Source organism: Arachis hypogaea, chromosome 3 (assembly GCF_003086295.3).
Source record: "Arachis hypogaea cultivar Tifrunner chromosome 3, arahy.Tifrunner.gnm2.J5K5, whole genome shotgun sequence".
NCBI lineage: Eukaryota > Viridiplantae > Streptophyta > Magnoliopsida > Fabales > Fabaceae > Arachis > Arachis hypogaea.
Genome location: NC_092038.1, coordinates 139,647,730 through 139,669,639, shown reverse-complemented (window position 1 = coordinate 139,669,639; position 21,910 = coordinate 139,647,730). Strand labels below are relative to the sequence as shown.

General features: G+C 32.7%; 1 protein-coding gene across 1 annotated transcript; it reads left to right on the top strand.

Annotated features, from left to right (window-relative positions):
• The first annotated feature begins 17,399 nt into the window (after positions 1–17,399).
• LOC112735626 (uncharacterized) lies at positions 17,400–20,358 on the top strand. The gene is made up of 5 exons (XM_025785153.1): positions 17,400–17,908; positions 17,968–18,175; positions 18,777–19,368; positions 19,469–20,013; positions 20,098–20,358. The coding sequence occupies exons 1-5, from the start codon at positions 17,400–17,402 to the stop codon at positions 20,356–20,358; spliced, it is 2,115 nt and encodes a 704-aa protein (XP_025640938.1).
• Positions 20,359–21,910: the final 1,552 nt, after the last annotated feature.

Sequence of the window (21,910 nt, the reverse complement as noted above, 5' to 3'; positions counted from 1 at the left end):
AATGTTGGTTATGGTAAAATTAAATTTTAGTAAATTACTGAATCTACCTGAGAAGTCAGAACCAACTCTGTAACAGTGTAACTTATAATAGCAAATTCAGCACCCTTACACAAGGATAAGGAGAAGAAACGGTGAGAGATACTGTAGGAAATTAAGTATTAGTTAAGATAATTACAATTATTGTTTTGTTATCAATTAGTTTCATCTATTATTTGCTTCTTAGTTCTGTAACTAAACTCTAACTACTAGTTAGGCCCTAACCTACTGTATTTACTAGTTAAGCGTCCAATATTTTATTTTTCCAAACAAGGCCTTAATTTGGTTTAATAGAAAAATTTGTCTTCCTATACATGGTTTTCACCTTTCTAATTTATATACTATTTTGTTCTTCAATATCTAAGGGGTGTATGATTGTTCCCTATCAAAGCTAGCAGAACTAAAATTGAAGCATCCTCTCCAAAACCTTCATAGCAATGGCTACATCAATGCTTAAAGAGACAGAGTGTTAAAAATATGATAAGACTAAAGGAAAGAGAGAATATGCTCAGAACACTTCTTATGGCTGCTTCCAGATGCAGTTGTACCTATGGATGATGGATCCCACCTCATTAAAGTTCTTCATTTGCAGAGGGATAAGGACAGGTACACACTCATTCTAACATTTACATAGGTAACAATGATTAGAGGCACTTAACATGGTAACCACCTTTTGTTCCTGCAAACAAGACACCATATATTTACCACCAAATATGAAAAATGAAAACAAACAAAATTACGAATGTTGAAGGGAAAAACCCACCATGAAAGCAGAATATTTCAGATTCAACCTTCAAAGAGAAAAACTTATCAGTTCAGCAACAATAGATATTTAAGAGATGGAAAAATTGAGTAACGTGTGAACAACTGCAACTGTTTGGCCAGTATTTTGTTAAGCTTAAAGTAAAATGAAATGAATTCAAATAAGAAGATCAAAAAGGAAGTACTGATGTGGTATGCAGATTAATAAAATTGTGAAAGAATAGGAAAATAAAAGAATTGTGAAAGAAAAAGATGAAGAAATTTTATTGATTATTGATTGAATGAATTGTAAACTATGAAAGTAAAATTAAGTATATATAGAATATTGGCCTATGAAAGATAAAAGTAGATAAAGATAAGATATAGATAAAGATAAAGATAACTATCAGATAAGATAAAGACTAAATTATCATTTAATTTGTGTATTCTGTTGGGCTGAATTTATGGGCCGTGAGACGTCTTTATTGTTGTCATGGGCTAAGGTGGAAGAGTGGTTTAATACGTCCCCGCAAGCTGGAGGATGAAAGATGTCAAGAACACTAAGCTTATTCAGATTAAGATGGAAGGGTTGAGGAGACAAAGGCTTGGTGAAGATGTCAGCTAGTTGCCCAGAAGAAGGAATTGGGAGAAGTTTCATCACTTCAGCTTGAACTTTTTGTTGAACCAAGTGACAATCAACCTCTAAATGTTTGGTCCGTTCATGAAAAACCGAGTTAGCAGCAATATGAAGAGCACTCTGATTATCACAATATAAAACTGGTGGGCGGATAGAAGAGATGCGTAAAAATTGTAACACATTTAGTATCCATTGAAGTTCACAAGTTGTGTTGGCAAGTGCACGATATTCTGCTTCCGTGGAAGAGCGGGCAACGGTGGTTTGTTTCTTGGTCTTCCAAGAGACTAAAGAACTGCCTAAGAAGAAACAATAACCTGTTAAAGATCGCCGAGTATCAGGACATCCGGCCCAATCAGAGTCACTGAAGCCGAGAAGCTGAATTTCTGATTCCCTTGGAAAGAAAAGTCCTTTGCCGGGACTAGTTTTCAGATATCGTAACACATGCTTGGCAGCTTGAAGATGAGATTCAGTAGGAGATGTCATGAATTGACTTAATTGTTGAGTGGCATACATGATGTCCGGTCGAGTAGTGGTGAGATAGATAAGACGGTCAACCAAACGACGATATACAAAAGGGTCGGATAGCAAGAGACTTTTGTCTTGATATAGTCTTGTGGTACTATCCATTGGAACAGAGGCAGGTTTAGCACCTAATAAACCAGAATCCTCCAAAAGATCAAGACAATATTTTCTCTGAGATAAGCAAATTCCCTTCTCTGATTGAGCAACTTCAATACCCAAAAAATATTTTAATGGGCCCAAGTCTTTAATTCGGAAGTGTTGGTGTAAAATAGACTTAATGGCAGCAAGTTCATAAATGGAATTACCAGTGAGAACAATGTCATCAACATAGACTAAAAGGATAGAAATTTGATCACCAATGAATTTGACAAATAAATTATAATCAGATGAGGTCTGCTGATATCCATGAGATAGCAAAAGATGAGAAAATTTGGCATACCACATACGACTAGATTGTCGTAAACCATACAGTGACTTTAGTAGCTTACAGCATTGATTCGGTTGAGAAGATATAAATCCGGGTGGCAGAGTCATATAAACATCCTCAGAAAGATCCCCATGTAAGAAAGCATTATTGACATCCAACTGATGTATAGGCCAATACTTCATAGAGGCCAATGCCAAAACTAATCTGATAGTGGCAGGCTTGACAACAGGGGAGAAAGTTTCCAAGAAATCAACACCTTCAATTTGAGTGAACCCTTTAGCCACAAGGCGTGCTTTATATCAATCAACTGAACCAGCAGGCTTGCGTTTGATGCGATAGACTCATTTACAGCCAACCGGCTTAACCCCTGCAAGGCAATCAACAAGACGCCAAGTTTTGTTCAGCTCAAGAGCATCCAACTCATCTTTCATAGCACTACGCCAATTAGAGTGTTGATTGGCGTCCTTAAAAGACTTTGGCTCAACGTCAGAATGTAGAGATAAAAGAAACTTTTTATGTGAAGATGAAAGAGAAGAAAAAAACATGACTGAAGATAAAGGATACTTGCACTTTGAGGGATATTGATTTGTAGAGATGAGAGAGGAATTACACAAGTAATCAGAGAGATATGCTGGAGGTCGGTGAGGCCGGTCGGAATGACGAGGATAGGGTTGCTCAGGTGGTGAAGAAGGTGACGGTGGACTGGTGTCTAGTGTTGAAAGTGATTCGGTGGTCATGGGTTCAACTTGGTTAGGAAACGATAATGAGGAAGAAGGAGAGGTTGTTGGAGAAAATAAAGAACTAGGTGGAGTTGGGTCAATGGGTATAGGTGAAGGTTCAACTGGAAGACTAACTGAATCTTGTTTTTGAGAAGGTATGTTTGGCAATGTTGAGCTGAGTGTCTGGAATTGGACATTTTTTGTGACTAAGGGCAAGATCTTTTCATAAAAAATCACGTTTCTAGAAATCTCAATTCTTTTATCTTCTAAAACATAAACATATACCCTTTAAAACTAGATTGAAAACCAATAAATACAGCCTTTTTGGCTCTTGGATCAAATTTTGATCTATTTACCATTTGGGTAGAAACAAAACATAAGCATCCAAAATCTTTAATGTCATGATAATTTGGTGGATGATTGAATAAAATCTCAAATGGTGTTTTAAAATTAATTGCGGATGATGGAACTCTATTAAGTAAATAAACAGCATGTCTAACAGCATAAGACCAAAAAGATGATGGTAAATTAGATTGAAACATAAGAGCACGAGCTATATTCAAAATATGTTGATGCTTGCGTTCTACCCTTCCATTTTGTTGAGGAGTTTCAACACAACTACGTTGATGAATAATGCCCTTTGAAGCATAAAAATCAGGTAAAATAAATTCTGGTCCATTATCGGAACGAATAGTTTTGACTTTGGAGTTGAATTGTGTTTCAATTAAAGTAATAAATTTTTTTATTTGATTCTGTACTTCTCCTTTTGATTTTAATAAAGTAACCCATGTAAAGCGGCTAAAATCATAAACAATAGTAAAAAAATATTTATGATTTTGAATAGAATTTTGTCGAAACGGACCCCAAATATCAAAGTGTAATAAATCAAAACTTGCATTGGCTTTGTTAAAACTTTGAGAAAATGAAAGTTTCTTTTGTTTAGAAAGATGACAAATGTCACAAGTCTCATCATGATGCATAGAGATAAAAGGAAATTGTTTATGTAAATGATTAAGTCTTTGCCCAGAAAGGTGTTCTAAACGAAAATGCCATATATTGGAAGGTGTAATGGGTGGAGATTGGATGGAATTTATGGAGTGTGTAGTGGATGAATTTTTACCGAAATTAGGTTCAAAGACATATAATCCCTCTCTCATTCTGGCCAAATCAATTGTCCCCAAATTGTTGCTCTGTAGAGTGCAAGAAGAAGATGAAAAAGTGAGTTCACATATGAGTGCTGAAGTAATTTTTGAAACAGAGATAATATTAAAGTTGAAATGAGGTAAATAAAGAACATCATGAAGAACCAAGGATGGTGAAAATTGAACGATGCCTTTATAAGAAATAGTAGTTCGAGAACCATTTGGTAAATGAACAATAATAGGAGAAATTTGTGTGTAAGAAATAAACCAAGACAAATTTGATGCAATGTGATATGTGGCACCAGAATCAATGATCCAAGTATTCAAGAATGAATCTCGATTTGAAGAATTGTTAACAGTAGAAAAGGTATTGAAAGAACAAAGATAATGAGTAGTTGGACTTGGCAGAAGCTCAAGTTGGTTTGAAGGACGAGCTTCTTCATTGAAAGGAAGTGCCATGAAAGAAAAGTGTTGGGCTGACGAAAGGTCCAAAAGAGACTCCGGATGAAGTTGTTGGTGTGCCCTTTCTCCTTGATCCATGGATGTCAGCAGAGCTCAAGAGGAGCTCTGATACCATAATAAAATTGTGAAAGAATAGGAAAATAAAAGAATTGTGAAAGAAAAAGATGAAGAAATTTTATTGATTATTGATTGAATGAATTGTAAACTATGAAGGTAAAATTAAGTATATATAGAGTATTGGCCTATGAAAGATAAAAGTAGATAAAGATAAGATATAGATAAAGATAAAGATAACTATAAGATAAGATAAAGACTAAATTATCATTTAATTTGTGTATTCTGTTAGGCTGAATTTGTGGGCCGTGAGACGTCTTTATTGTTGTCATGGGCTAAGGTGGAAGAATGGTTTAATAAAGATCATAATGTACAAACCAAGTTGGGTTGGTCTAGTGGTTAGCTCACTAGTCCGCTTAAGCAAGTGTCGGGGGTTCGAATCCCGCCTTGTGCATGCAGCAACTCATTGGCCAGCGGCAAACCCTTAAATGGAGCTCAATACCGCGACGGATTAGTCCTTAACCTGCCGGGTTGGGGGATACCGTGGGAAACTAAAAAAAAAAAAAAAAAGATCATAATGTACAATATGGATTTTAGCACAATGAACAAACACCACGTTTACTAGTAATGGTTCCAAAACAGAAGTCTTAAAATAAATGAAAATTCCATGCATTGCAGTGGTTTTCATGTGAAGTTGATATTTGAGAATCATCGGATGATTTGATAAATTTGCCTAAATCATTATTAATGATTATCAACTATTGACTTCACATTACAAGTCTTTGCATTTAAAATATGGGAAGTTCTATGGTGGCATAGAAAGTAGTAGCTAAGAATGGCTAAGAGTTGACTAGCCTATCAAAAGAGAATAAGTGATGATACAATGGATTAAAGGTGAATCTACAACAATCTAACTTTTTGCAAGTCTACCATGCTCTATATGCTTCCAAATTTACCACTAGACTAAGATGCTTCTTATTAGTATATATATATATATATATATATATATATATATATATATATATATATATATATATATATATATATATATATATATATATATATATTATTTTATTATATTCAATTTATTTTAATTTTAAAGTCACCTATTTTAAAATTAATTATATTTTATTTAACTATAAATTTTATTAAATATATACAAATTAAAAAGATAAACAAAAAAGTTTATTAATCATAATTTATTTTTTTCTTTTATAATTATATGATATCTATTAATATTATTTTTTTAATAAATACTTGTAGTATATAATAATAGGTAAAGACTCACACGCAATTGTTTTCATATGAAATTAATAGTTGAAAAATTTTAGATGATATGTAGTCAAATTTGTCAAATCATCTAACGGTTCTTAAATATCAACTTCACATGAAAACAACTGTACGTGAGTTTTCACCTATAATAATATAATAATACAATAAATATAAACTAATTAATAAAATATTAAAATTTGAAAATGATAATTATTTTTATAAAAATAAAATAAAAGTACTTATAATAAAAAATAATTAAATTTTATATAATTGTTTCGGTTCGACCAGTGACTCACTGATTGAACCAATGACCCAATAACCTTACACCGGTTCAGTTCTGATGTCCATTAAGCTGATGTGGATTTCTTTTGATTTTCGAAAAAAAAAATTTGGTTTTCTAAAAATTTTAAGTTTGGTACTTTTCATGTTCTTGAGTTCTTTGAGTCTTTAAATTTTGTTCTTTGTGTTCTTGTAATGCAAGGTAGACTTGTAATTACATTGCCCAAAAAATATTTTTTATGTTTGGACCTTGCAATTAAGTGAACAAACTTTAGTAAATTATTATAGTTTCTATTTTTTCTTTTCCTAATACTGGTCCAATATAAATGATTATAAATTTGTGAAACAAAACTTCTTCTCCATTTATTAAAATTAGCTATCTTTTGTGAAAAAAAAATAATCTATTTAAAAAAATTTTATAATTTAATTCTAATAAATAAAAAATCATGTTTAAATTAGGACTCTTCCACGAAACACAATATAATATTGGAAGGACTCTTGGATGATCATCCTTCTCGATCCAAAGTTAGTCATTCTCTTTTTTGTGTGTGTTAAAATACACAACCAATCAGGAGATTATATAGTGGAGAAATATGTTTTAGAAGATGCACTTTCAAAAGCATAAAAATTTTATTGAAATAAAAAATTCGAATTCTAATTTATAAAAAGAAAAATTAAAATTATATTATTTTAAACAATTATATTAAGTATATACTAAAATCATTTATTAATATAAAATATATATTAAAATATAAAATATAGATATCATATAATTATAAAAGAAAAAAAAATGAATTGTGATTAATAAAATTTTTTGTTTATCTTTTTAATTTGTATATATTTAATAAAATTTATAGTTAAATAAAATATAATTAATTTTAAAATGGGTGACTTTAAAATTAAAATAAGTTGAATATAAGTAAAATAAAATATTATTATATATATATATATATTATAATTTGTATATATAGTACTAAGAAGTATCTTAGTGTAGTGGTAAATTATCCTTTCTTGTAACCCTTAGGGTAAGGGTTCAAACCACTTAAGAAGCATTTTGGAAAATTTGGAAACATATGGAGCATGGTAGACTTGCAGAAAGCTAGACTGTTGTAGATTCACCTTCAATTCATTGTATCATCACTTGTCCTCTTTTGATAGGCTAGTCAACTCTTGGTCATTCTTGGAAAATTTGGAAACATATGGAGCATGGTAGACTTGCAGAAAGCTAGACTGTTGTAGATTCACCTTCAATTCATTGTATCATCACTTGTCCTCTTTTAATAGGCTAGTCAACTCTTGGTCATTCTTAGCCATTACTTTCTATGTCACCATAGAAGTTCCCTTAAAATATATGTAACGTGTACTAACCAATGTTCTCATAGTCAAACAAATTAATGAAGATCTTCTAAACATTAGCACTGCCAAACTGGCAAAGCAAGATTGGAATTAGAAAGATTCAAATTGTAAATAAGTGGACCAAATTAAAGTAAATGCCACACCTTTTGTGGTCAAAGATCAGCATGGTTATATATGGTCTCTTCGTAATTCAGCATGGTTGAAAATCATGAAACAAACCAATATAAACACATATTTATGTGAGGATATGGTTGAAAAAAGTATGAAGAGAAGGGAAACGTATTGTATGATGACAGCCATGTTTTTCTTAGCATTTTTGCAACATCCACTGCAACGTTAAGAAATTAAAACCTGTGATGGCGTCTTTGAAATTAAGCAACTAATTTACAGGATTCATGAGAATGTCGTCTTTGAAATTTGAAATATTTGAAAAAAAATCTCTTCTTTGCTAATTCAGACACCCACAGCGCACAATCTGTAATGCCAAATTGGCAATAACCATAGAATGGAGTAGTATTCTTCAAATTCATTTCGTCATTTAAGTGAAAGAACCGTAGATTAAACAAAAGACACGCAACCAAACCTTGTTGAAATTCTTCGATCACTATCATCATTCTTGTTGCAATAATAATTCTTTAAATTCATCAGCACCTTCATTCTTGCGTATTGCCATTTATACAAAGCAATGCACAAAAGCATACAATGTAGATTCTTTTGTAGACATAGAAACCGTACTTGCAATTGCCTCCATTTCTTCTCTTAATAGAAGAGGATCAAGATGCTCACCTTGATCCCATCATCTTGAGTGATGAGTGATACCAACTCTATGATGAGAGAGTTACACGGCCTTGGGAAAAGTTGCATGTTCGGATGGTAATCTATACAGCTAATTTAATAGATGAGAAATGTCGGAGGATATCAAAATTTATTATTTTTTTTTATTTTTTAGTTATTAATTTATTTTTTTGGTACAATAATACAATAATGATTAAAATGAATAAATTTTGATCGAGTATTTTTTTAATTTATTATTTATTTATAAATTAATTTAGTTATATAAATAATATTTTGTATGAGATGACAAACTTTTAAATAGAATTCTGATTTGTAAAATATTAGTCTTTGACTTTTTGGCCTGTTCAGTTAGTAATTCTGTAAAAAACTAAAAATTATAAATAATTAATTTTTAATTAGTATAAATGTTTTTTATTCACTTTTTAAATATTAAAGATTTAAAATTTAAAATAAAAATTTAAAATAATAACTAATATTGTAAATACAAATATTTAACTAAAAATGTTATAAATAAAAGTATAAATCTAACAATAATAAAAGCAATTTTATTCTTGAATTGAGTTTCATAATTATATAATTGTCTTTAAAATTTAGGATACATCATACGTTTAAAATGATTTGACTCTAATATTAAGTAATTGTTGTGTTTTAAATTAAGTTATGAATTTGTCTTATACAAATTCTTTTAAATCAGACACTATAAAAATACAAGATAAATATATAATTCATCCTAAAAGAATATAATAATTTTTTCATATTTATAAGTTCGAAGGTTAATGTAGACCAAATATCATTTCTTATTATATTTAAAGGAGAGATTGAGAAACATCTAGAGATTAAGACTAAATTAAGTATAGTATAAAATATATAAAATTAAATTATGATTTAACTTTTTGTTTGGTTTAAAATATAAAATAAGAATATTTACTAAAATATTTTTATTTATTAAAAAATATTATTAAAGTTTCCATTTTCGTTTCAAAAAATTTTAATTATTTGATGTTTTTACTTTTAAAAATACTAAAGAGATTGAAATTATGTATCACAAGACTAAAATTTTAACATCAAATATAATACTGAATCACAATTCTCATTCTAATTTCTGAAAATAAAAACTACTTCAAATATGTATTTATTTTAAGTTTATCTATTATTTCTTATATATTGGACAATCATAAATTATATCTTATTGAGTAGTTAATTTTAAATAATTATTTTGTTATGATTTGACTGTATGAATAGAGTAATTACCCAAATCAGTCCCCGAGAATTTTAGAATTGGACATTTTAGTCCCCAAGAAAAATTAATATACGGATCAGTCCCCAAGGTTTTACTCCGGCAGACAAATCAGTCCCCAATTCATTTTCCGGCAGAGTAATTACCCAGATCAATCCCCAAAGATTTTAAAAACGGACATTTTAGTCCCCAAAAAAAACTAATGTACAAATCAATCCCCAACTTTTCTCTCTATTAGACATAATAGTCCCCCGTCCAAAAATAAAATAAAATAAAATAATTATTATTATTAATTACATAATAATATTGTACTATATTTTTTGTATTTTTTAGACAAAAATAATAATAAATTTATTCATTAGATTCTTATTTATATATATATATATAGTCACTCAATAATAATAATAATAATAAATATTATTTTATAAGAAATTCAAAGTTAAAATCATTTGATATTTTTGTATTTAATATAATCAAAAGATGTCTTATGTAAAAAAAAATTATATATGTTTATATTAAAAAATATGTATTAAAACAAAATATTTTAATTTGAATTTATATTAAATACATATTTTTTTTAATACAAACATATTTTTTAAAATAGTACATCTTTTGATTATATTAAATACAAAAATATCAAATGATTTTAACCTTGATTTATTTGTAAAATAATCTCTAATAATTTTATTTTTATTATTATTATTATTATTATTATTATTATTATTATTAATTACATAATAATATTATACCATGATTTTTTGTATTTTCTAGATAAAAATAATGATAAATTTATTCATTAGATTCTTATATATGTATTTATATATATATATATATATATATATATATATATATATATATATATATATATATATAGTCACTCAATAATAATAATAATAATAATAATAATAATAATAATAATAAATAAAATTATTAGAGATTATTTTATAAGAAATTTAAGGTTAAAACCATTTGATATTTTTGTATTTAATATAATCAAAAGATGTACTATTTTAAAAAATATGTTTGTATTAAAAAAATATGTATTTAATATAAATTCAAATTAAAATATTTTGTTTTAATACATATTTTTTAATATAAACATATATAATTTTTTTTTTACATAGGATATCTTTTGATTATATTAAATACAAAAATATCAAATGATTTTAACTTTGAATTTCTTGTAAAATAATATCTAATAATTTTATTATTATTATTATTATTATTATTATTATTATTATTATTATTATTGAGTGACTATATATATATATATATATATATATATATATATATAAGAATTTAATGAATAAATTTATCATTATTTTTGTCTAAAAAATACAAAAAATATAGTACAATATTATTGTGCAATTAATAATAATAATTATTTTATTTTTGGACGGGGGACTATTATGTCTAACAGAGAGAAACGTTGGGGATTGATTTGTACATTAATTTTTCTTGGGGACTAAAATGTCCGTTTTTAAAATCTTTGGGGACTGATCTGGGTAATTACTCTGCCGGAAAATGAACTGGGGATTGATTTGTCTGCCGGAGTAAAACCTTGGGGACTGATCTGTGTATTAATTTTTTTTGAGGACTAAAATGTCCGATTCTAAAATCTTCGGGGACTGATTTGGGTAATTACTCTATATTTTTTTACAGTCTATTCTTTTCGGATAATTGAATGTTGAGTATCATTATTATTTTTTTGAAAAAAAAAAAAAATCTTAGCATAAATCAAAATCTAAGGTGCATGATACCCGTAACTTAAACACAAAAACAAAAAAAAAAACAAAATATTCATGCTAAATATTTTTACATTTCAAACTTTGAATCCCTCCTTCTGTAACGAGAGTCGAACCCATGATATCAAGCTTGAATGAGACATGTAATAAATTATGTTTTCAACTGCTAACGAAGGTTTTTCAAAATAATGTTGCATGTTGACATCACAATATATTTGAATGCCAATAGAATTATTTAATTATAGATTATTTTAAAAATTCAAATTAATTATTTATCTTAATCTTATCTTTTTCTTTTTTATCTTATTGAAACTCAGTTTAGTTCAAAATTTAAAATAAAGATATTCAATTACTAAATGATATCTACTTTCTAATTTTATAAATACATTATACATAGTACAATCTCAACATAATTAAAGAGAGTTTTAATTACATTACTGCTGTCACTGTAATCTCCACCTCCACATTGCTATAGAGTTGGTGCCACTGCCACTATTTACATATCATGGATGATCAATCAAGCCTCTTTCGAATTTTGTTTTTGCTCTTGGTACGTTTTTGTGTCCCAATCTTTTGAATTTTTTCTTTTTTAGTCTTTCTTTCTTTTCTTTTTAACCTTTTTCAAGTTCTATTTGGAGTCTTTCCCTGTTTTTATTTGGTTAATGGAGAGGGTAATCAATTTGTTTTCAGACTCTAACTTTTTAAATAAATTTTACTATGTAGTTGTTAATTTTCTTTGTAGTTTAGTTTTTAGGGTACAAATATAAATAGTTGTCAGCAAAAATTAAAAATGCTTGTTTATGTCTTTATATAATGTAATTTTTTCTTTTAATTATGCAAAAGATTCACGCATGATAAAAAAAATAATTTCACTGTAAATATATATACCTTTTTATAATAATTTTTATTTTATTTTGTGATGATTTTGTCCCTTTTTAAATTAATATAACTGTATAAGAATGAGGACGAATTCTATGATCAATTGGTAGAATTTCAAGTCACCAAAAAAAAAAATTGGTAGAATTTCTCAATTTTATAATGCATCAAAATTTACATATTTTTAAGAATTGATATGAAATCGAAAGTTTTGGACTTTACTTGCATGATTCTGAAAAAAAAAAATAAAATAAAGAATGCAACGCATGTAGAAGCATAACAACGATAGAAAAGAAAAAGGGGGTAACTGGATTTTTTTTTTGTTTTTTTTTGGGGGTAGGGGTGACTGGGTGAGCATGAGTAGTGGGTACTCGATTATCTGTTCGAATCCAAACCAAACCAATTAAATTGGTTTTGAAACCAACGGATAATATTCGAATCAAATCAATGACTTTCTCTAATAATTGGTTCGAGTAACAGTTTTGAGAGTGTAGAATTCGAACCAACACACCCACACACTCCTGAGGGGACTGCATCTGTTGTTCTGGCTGGAGTATAGCCGCTCTAAAACTCATTGGTGGTGGTGTCCTCTTGGAGCTGGAGAAGTAAGACATTGGTTTTTTCTTACTTAATATCTACACTACTTTGTACTTTCCATTACACCGTTTTGGAAAATCTTAGTTCTTTTTTCTTCATATTTTTTATATTCATATTTATTTTGTTGGGGGGTGATGCATTCACAAATTTTAGTATACGTGTTGATACTAAATATTGTTGTATTGCTATTTCAAGTTAAATGTTGCCTGTGTGTTTTTTTAACAAATCTTAAAAATTCAAAGTAAAAAATAATTTGTGCTTTGCTTCCTGTCTCTCTCTATTTTTGGGGCCTTCATATCATGAAGATGCTTTATGACAATTGGATTACATCCCTTAGGTAGCGTTTGGTAGAGAGACAGAGACGGAAAGACTGAGATTGAGAGACAGAGACTAAGAGACAGGGATTGAAATAAATCTCAGTATTCTGTTTGGTACAAAATGGGAGACAGGAATTGAAACAATAATAAAACTCTAATTTAATTTGCACAAAGGGTAAAATTGGAATTAATTAATTGAAATGAAAGTATTTTAGGTATAAAATGTTATTAAAGTTTCAGTCTCCATCTCTAAAAATTTCAGTCCCCTGTGTCCCTACTTTTTGGAGGTACTGAAATACTGAACAGAAATTTCAGTACCATGTCTCTGAACTAACAAACACGATACTGAGTCTCAGTCTCTCAGTCTCTGTCTCAGTACTTCAAAACAAACGCTACCTTAAAAAACGGTGGGACTCAAGTTAAGGTCTCAAATTATTTAATTTTATTTTCTATTGTAAATAATTTGATTTTCCACTTATGAAATGCATTTGATAATGTGATGTTTATTGCTGGTAAGATTACTCCATTTGAGATAGTTGAGATAAGTCTCAATGTAGTCCCTGAAGTTGCACTCGAGCCTCAAAGTAGTCCCTGAACTTAAAAGTTCCTCAGAGTCATCCCCGAACTTGCACTCCGGGACTCAAAGTGGTCCTTCCGGCCATTTCAGCACACGTGGCGCAACCGGAAAGCTTAGCTGGCAGCGTCGTTGACACCTGGGACTCACAGAAACGACGTCGTTTTGGCTGTGGCGCCAAAATGACATGAAACGACGTCGTTTCACGCTCACTACGTCCCTCCCTCAACATTTCCATAACATTTTGTCTCCCTCCTCTCTACACACAAAACAAACACAACACAGAGTGTGGTTTCTTCTTCTCCCTCCGTCAATCTCCAATGGCGCATGTGCTCCTCCATTAACCGGACCGATTTCAGTGGAAGACGTTGGCTCTGGAGCATCGCTGCTTTCCTCTCCTTCATACACAAAGTTGGGCAGCCTTGTTTCTCTGAAAGAGGTAAGCCAAAAATGAAAAAAAATGTGGTTCCTCTGTTTTTTGATGTTGTTGTTCATCTAATATTCACAAAGTTCAGGCCTTTTTTTCGATTGTAATTGGTGGGTATGAACGCCTCTGTTCTTTTCTCTGTGTTAGGGTTTGATCACTACTGGCTTTCGTAGTGGTTTGGCCAAGCAAAATTGTAGAGTATGAGTGTTTCTTGTGTTTTGATGATATGAAAACGTGTTCTCTATGTGTTAGGGTTTACTACTCTTAGTGGAGGAGTTTTCAAACTGTTAATGTGTTTGAGGAGAATGACTCTGATCAATGTATTTATTTAACAGAGTTTGCATGATCACAGTAGAAGTAAAGATTTTTAGGGAGTTGAAATTTTTTGTAACTCTGATAATGGATTCTGAACTTGACTGATTAGTGAGAGTGATGATGAAAATTGTAGAAGAGAAAATTCATGAATGGTTTTAAATGATGATAAGCCATTATCTGAAGTTTAGCTGAAATGTGCTTCTGCTCTTTATGTGCTTCATTTAACTATTTTTCTCTTGGAATACACAATTATGATACTGGTTAGCTTTTCATAGAAGACTTTTGGGAACTTTTTTTTTTTGCCAAAAAGTTTCCAATGACTACACTTTTTCGAATAGAAAAAAAAAGGTCCTAATGTATATTATTACTATTCTTGAATGTCTTGAAGGCGTGAGGAAGCATTGCCTATATTCAAGAGGAGACTCTTAGGTGCCTTGCTGGAGTTTTCTGCTCAAGAATTGCAGGTTCAGGTATATTGGTTTTTGTCAATGATCTTCTTTTCAAACATTTTATTTATGGCATGTAGGCACAATTGTATCCTTTTGTCTTCTGATTCTATTTTCCTCATCAATCATTTTGGTTTCGAATGTCCATGCTTATCCAAAAATAAATAGCTTCACTCATAGTTAAGCACACCTAGTTAGTGTTTGAAAATGGTTCCTGTGATACAAATATAGTCAGCACTTATATAATATCAGCTCCATATCAAATATCTCTAGAGTTCTATTAAAAATGTCCAAAATACTCTGATAAATTGATAATAAGCTATGAGTTAGCCTCATATGATCGCATGACTTAAAGCTAGCACCTCCGTTAGGAAAGAACCTGGTGAAAGCATGAGAGTCCATTTTAACTATGTAAAACTAAGTAAACATTTATCAATAACACTAGAATCTGTGGCGATTGGCACTTTCAATACTCATAATTTTCACCTTACAATTTTCAGTAGAATTTTTTAAACCAAAAAATTTATTCCACAATAATTAGAAATTAGGTCAATAATAGTAGTTGATTGTCTTTAATGACCAAGGTTAACTTTTTGAACTTTGATGTAGCAGGGTTTGAATTGCCTTGTTAATTTATATCAATTCTACACTTGTACCTATCTGATTTAGAATTTTGCAACCTCCATAGCAGGTTGGGCATTGTATTATTCCTAAGTCATCCCTCTTATTGTGGTTTTTTAGCTAAAAATGGTGAGTTTAAGTATATAGTTACAACATAAAAACCACTAAAAATATGCAAAAGTAATCATAAAATTAGTGTATGAATTTTTCTTTTCGATTTCCATTTCTGGAAGCATGCCGCTTTATACACCAATATATGCAAAAGTAATCATAAAATTAGTGTATGCCGCTTTATAATAGTATACATTATTCTGTTCTATGAGTAGTGTTAGGAGTGGTTGGTTTATCTTATGTGTGTGTGTGCTCTTTTGTGTGTCATAGTTGTTGTGGTTTAAAGTGTAATTATTGTGATTTGATAAAATCATGTGATTCGTAGACATTATCCAAAGAATGGATAATGAATCAAAGGTTTTTTGTTTTTTGTTTTTTGGTTTTGGGTTGAGTTTGTACAAACTATCTAAAAAAAATTAATTTTGTAAATATTGGCTGCTAAGTCTTTGGAATATTTTTCTGAAATTCCACAGGTTTGTTCAGATAGATTCTACAAGTAAATCGGGTATGACAAGAAAATTGGGTATGACAAAGTTAGCCAAAGTTGGTGGCTGGTGCCTAATCGGCCTATGCAAACTGGTTTAAGAGCAATAGCAGATGATAATGAGCTGATGGAGATGTGTTACCTGGCTCAGCAGAACAAGAGGGTTATTCATATGTACTACGAACATGGAGTATTTGAGTCTGTGTATATTGAAGAAGCAGAACCAGTGGTTTCTGGCAAGGAGCTGATGCTGATACCAACCATTATCCCCACCCCAAAACTCACCACCAATGCCACAGCTGAACCAATTCCCAGCACAACACCATGCAATCCAACTTCTGAACCAAAGAATACTACTGAATCCACAAAACTAAAGGAGCCACTTACCTCATTGGCTGCTGGTAACCGAAACAAAGCAGGAAAAGTTTCCCCCCAACCCACTGCAAGTCTTGGACCTAAGCCCAATCCACCACCAAAGAGAATGGCCCAACCCAGTAAAAGCAAGCCCAAAATCCCACAAAAAAAAATGCCCCAACCCACAGCAATTCCGAAACCTTGGTCCAAAGGAAAAGAAACCAAGAAGACTAAAACAAAGAGAGGCTGTAAGAATGTAAAAATACCAGCAGCAGCATGTCGAAGGAGGCCACTGACAAGAGCTGCTGCTACTGGAAATATTGCAAGAACAATTGGTAAAGGAAAACAGCCCAAGACAGCCTTTGTTGCTTTGTCTAGTTCAGAGGGATCCTCAAACAGCCATGACAGTGACGATAGTGCAGAGGATGAAGCATATAGGCCTGGTGGTGATGAAGTGTCCAGTGAAGAAGACTTGCCTCCGGATAGGTCAGCAGGAAAGAGTAATGTGAAATTGAGAAGTAAGCCAGGGAAGAAACTTATAAAAGGAAAGAAGTCTGTTATGGTTGAAGATAATGGTCCTGTTTGTGCAGACTCAGATTCTGAGGATGATGAAATCATTTTTAGACCGATTCCTAAGTTTGGATCATCAGTTGCTCCTTATCATGATGTACAGGATGATCCTTATAATGACTCTGATGGTGGAGACTCATGGCACTTGGAAGAAATGAAGACTCCTCCAAACTCTGAGGATGAGTTGGAGGAAGTTGATTCAGATGATGTATTCCCTGCATTTAGAGAATGAGGGAGGTTTGGAGAGCTTAGGCTAGAGGTTGGAATGACTTTCACTACAAAAATGGAGTTCAAAGAGGCTGTGCGTGAATATTGCATACAAGAGGGTAGAAGGATTTGGTTTAAGAAGAACGATAACGTGAGGATGAGAGCTGTGTGTAAGGATGCGAGTTGTGGCTGGCTTGTGTATGCCTCTAACAATACTGAGAACAACTGCTGGCAGATCAAGACATTCATGGATGACCACACCTGTGCAAGAGAGACCAAAAACAGACTAGCTAATAGGAAGTGGCTAGCTTGCAAATTGGTGAAGAAACTAAGAAAATATCCGAATCTGAGACACTCTGAGGCTGCACAATATTTTAAGACTAAATGTGATCTGGAACTAAACAAGTCTTCACTGACCAGGGCCTTAGGAGATGCTAGATCTGTTGTGTATGGTGATGCAGCTGCCCAATATGGCATGGTGAGAGATTATGGGCTGACACTACTGAAGAGCAATCCAGGATCCACTGTCACAGTTGGGGTTATACCTCAGCCCAACCCTGATGATGATCCAATTTTCGAGAAGATGTATGTCTGTTTGGAGGGATGTAAAAAAGGATTTCTGGCTGGTTGCAAACCCCTCATAGGCTTGGATGGGGCTTTTCTGAAGACCGGCATGGTGGTCAGATATTGTCTGCAATTGGCCAAGACGCAAACAATCATATATATGTTATTGCTTATGCAATTGTCCCTGTTGAGAACACTGAAAACTGGAGATGGTTTTTGGAATTACTCCATCAAGACCTGGGGGATTATAAGAAGAACAACCTCTGTTTTATCTCAGATATGCAGAAGGTATGCAATATTTATAGGTTGTCACTTAAAATGATGTTTACACACTGGGCTACTGATTATATATGCTGAATTAATCTATTGTGACTTAAAATGATGTTTATACACTGGTTGTGACTTAATACTTATTAGTTATAACAAGTCACTTGTTGTTACTTATTAGTTACCTATTGGGTGTGTTTCAACATGATGATACTAACACATGGCTGCTGTCTATAGTTGCTGAATTAATCTATTGTGACTTATTTATACAGTGGTTGTGACTTAAGAATTCTAAGTTATTTAGTGTCAACCTATCTATTGTAGTTATCTATATGATGTTAATACACTGGGCTGCTGTCTATATATGCAGAATTAACCCTGGACTGATTATATGCTACATAATGTTCTGTCAATCTATTGTTACTCATTTATCCTGTTCTGCATAATGTTCTATAATAGTGCTGTGTAGGGACTAGTTTGATGTCACTTACATAAGTGTAGGGACTAGTTTGATGTCACTTGAACAAGTCTAGGGACTATTTTGATGTCACTTATATAACTGTAGGGACATATTTGCTGCCCGATAACAACTATCTGACCCCTTCTTTGGTATCTGAAACAGGGCCTTATAAATGCAGTTAAGGAGGTTTTTCCAGATGTGCATCACAGATTCTGTGTTTGGCATCTGTGGAAGAACTTCAACAAGCAATGGAAGGATCTCCAGCTTAGAGGGCTACTCTGGGATTGTGCAAGGTGTACTAGCCAAGATGGCTTCCTTGATATCATCAAAAAGATTGAAAGGGTTAATAAGGAAGCCTGGGAGTATTTGAACAAGTGGCCTAGAGACTCTTGGAACCGGGCATTCTTCAGTAATGCACCTAAAATAGATAACATCTGCAACAATGCCTGTGAAGTCTTCAACTCCAGGATCAAAGATGCTAGAGCTAAGCCTATTATCACACTCTTGGAAGAAGTCAGAATGTATGCAATGAGATCGATAGCTAGGAACAAGGTGAAGCTGAATTCGAACACTGGAGTTCTACCTCCTATACAACGCAGCAGGTTAGAAAAGATACGGAAGGAATCAAAAAATTGGGTCCCGATGTGGTCTGGTGACGCAGATTATGAGAAGTTTGAAGTACATGGCTGGCCGACCAACATGGTTGTGGACTTGGGAAAGAGGCTCTGCACATGTGGTTTCTGGCAATTGAGTGGTACTGTTTTTTAAATTCATTGTCTTAGTCTTATTATCATTATCAACCTTTGTTGTAGGCTTACTGTTGTTGTCTTCGTTGTTGTGTGAATGTTGTTTAGGGATGCCATGTGTGCATGCGTGTGCTGCACTGGCAAAGGCTGGTAAGAGACCGGAGGACTACTGTCACCAGTGGTTGACCATGGAAGCATATAACAACACATATGCCTTCCATATCAATCCAATTCCAGGTCAAGCACTATGGGAAAAGTCACCATATAACAGACCACAAGCACCAAAATTTAGAAATAAGTCCGGACCACTCAAGAAAAAAAGAAGAAAAGATGCTGATGAGGAGCCAAGTGGGAGTAAGAAGTTAAAGACGAAGATGAAAAGAATATATAAAAAAGTTCGATGTCGTTGTTGTGGCGAAGCAGAACACACGAGAAGGAACTGTCCAAAGAGGGCTGCTGCCGAAGAGGCTGCTGCAGCTGCAGAAGCTGCTGCTGCAGAGGCTACCGCTGCAGAGGCTGCCGCTGCACAACCCACTGCTGCTAATGGTGGTGAAGGTCAGGCCAACTCTGCTGCCCCTGTCCCAGAAGCCCCAACCGAAATCAATCTTGACCAAAGTCAACCACCCTCGGAAGCAACTGATGACTCTCAACAGGTTCACGAGCTTATATGATTTTAAATTTATCATACTCACATCCTTACCTAGTTTACTAACTATGTTACATTTCTTGGCTGATAGGTTCTACCCTCACCTGTTAGGCCGCCAAAGCTCCCTTTAAAAAGAAAGTTAGCCAAGGGTTGTGAAAAACCAGCTTCAGGAAGTAGCAATCCACCAGTAACCACCCCACCTGCTGCTACCCCACCAGGAAGTAGTCATACATTAAGGAATCCCCCACCTAACCCTATGCAAGGTGCAACACAGGGAACTGCTACAAGGCTTGCAAATTTCATGAAGTTTGTGCCCAATCCTGGATTCAAGGCACCCAGACACAAAAGATGAAGATTAGGATGATTATGTTTAGGGAAAGCAGGCTGTTTTTTTGTATCTATTTTGCTGATGTTGTTTACAATGCCTAAAATATTGTCCCAGTGTTGGGGATTTTAGGGAAAGCAGGCTATTTTTTTGTATCTATTTTGCTGGTGTTTTGGCTCTATAATGCCTTTTTTGAATCAAACATTACCAATATGAATATGAATTATGAATTATGATTTTATTCAATTGAGTTTTCTCAGCCTTTTCTTTATATATTATCCTTTGTTACAAATCTAAGACTAGTTCAAGTGTTGTCCATTTCTATTTCATTGAAAAGAAGTCCAGGAACAGAAGTATGCATATAATCAAACACCTTAATTTTCATTTCTTTCAAACAAAAGGATAGGAACAACTACATGAACAAGGAATGCATATAACATGCATGTCATTTGTTTTTTGTTAGATACAGTTGACCCTGCTGTCTATCCAGCTTTAATACAAGAACACCAATTACAATCAGCAGCATGAACACAAACATCAAAATTTCCTCCATTTTTAGAACCCTAAATTCAGCTTTTAATTTACCAAATTTCCAAGCCATCTTCATCTTCCATTCTTCATCATCAACTGAATGTCTTGTTCTATCATCACATGGCATGGCATCTTCCAAAACTTTATCAACCCACAAAAACAATTCACACCATTTCTTCCCAACGGTCTGCACATCAAAGAAAATTCAATCAGCAAAATTTATATCCTCCAATACAGCATTCAACAACAACAACACTTACATTGTAGTTTGGGCAACCCAGGAACGGTCTCCTTGGATTAGAATCCGTCCCTGACCACCGGAGCACCGGTCTCGACCCGCAGGCACACCATTCTGGCAAACGAGCTTCTCTGTTTCTGTTCATTCTCCTCATGATGCTTCCAAATGATCGTAGGTTGTTCGAGCTCCCAGCTGCATTGCTCGTGGTAGCCATAACCGGCGGGTTTCAGAGAGGGAGAAGAGAAGAACACAGCACCAACGAGAAGAGAGTAGACTGAACAATGTGGCCTTCAAATTTGGGGATTAGGGTTTTAACTAACCCTGAGGGACCAAATTGAGTCAGAAGAGTTTACTCTACCATATCAGCTAGCCGTTGTGAGTCCCAGGTGTCAACGACGCTGCCAGCTAAGCTTTCCGGTTGCGCCACGTGTGCTGAAATGGTCGGAAGGACCACTTTGAGTCCCGGAGTGCAAGTTCGGGATGACTTTGAGGAACTTTTAAGTTCAGGGACTACTTTGAGACTCGAGTGCAAGTTCAGGGACTACATTGAGGCTTTTCTCGAGATAGTTTTATGAAGGTACATTTATTTGTGCTCAATGACTTCAATTAATTTGAAAATTTTCAATGCTGCAGAGCTAACCCTCAAGACAACATGAATCAAGTTCCCAGTTTGGCCAAACCTACAGTATATATCATCACATCAAACACGCGCAATAGAATAATGACATTATTTGTGAATAGCACAAATACATATTAAGATTTGGATTTCGGTAAGATTACTTCATATTAGATATTTTGTGAAGGTTATAT

Coding starts and splice junctions, on each gene's coding strand:
- LOC112735626 (XM_025785153.1), top strand. CDS start 17,400: ATGGAGTTCAAAGAGGCTGTGCGTGAATATTGCATACAAGAGGGTAGA. Junction 17,909..17,967: donor GATCCAATTTTCGAGAAGAT/GTATGTCTGTTT, acceptor AACCCCTCATAG/GCTTGGATGGGGCTTTTCTG. Junction 20,014..20,097: donor CAACTGATGACTCTCAACAG/GTTCACGAGCTT, acceptor CTTGGCTGATAG/GTTCTACCCTCACCTGTTAG.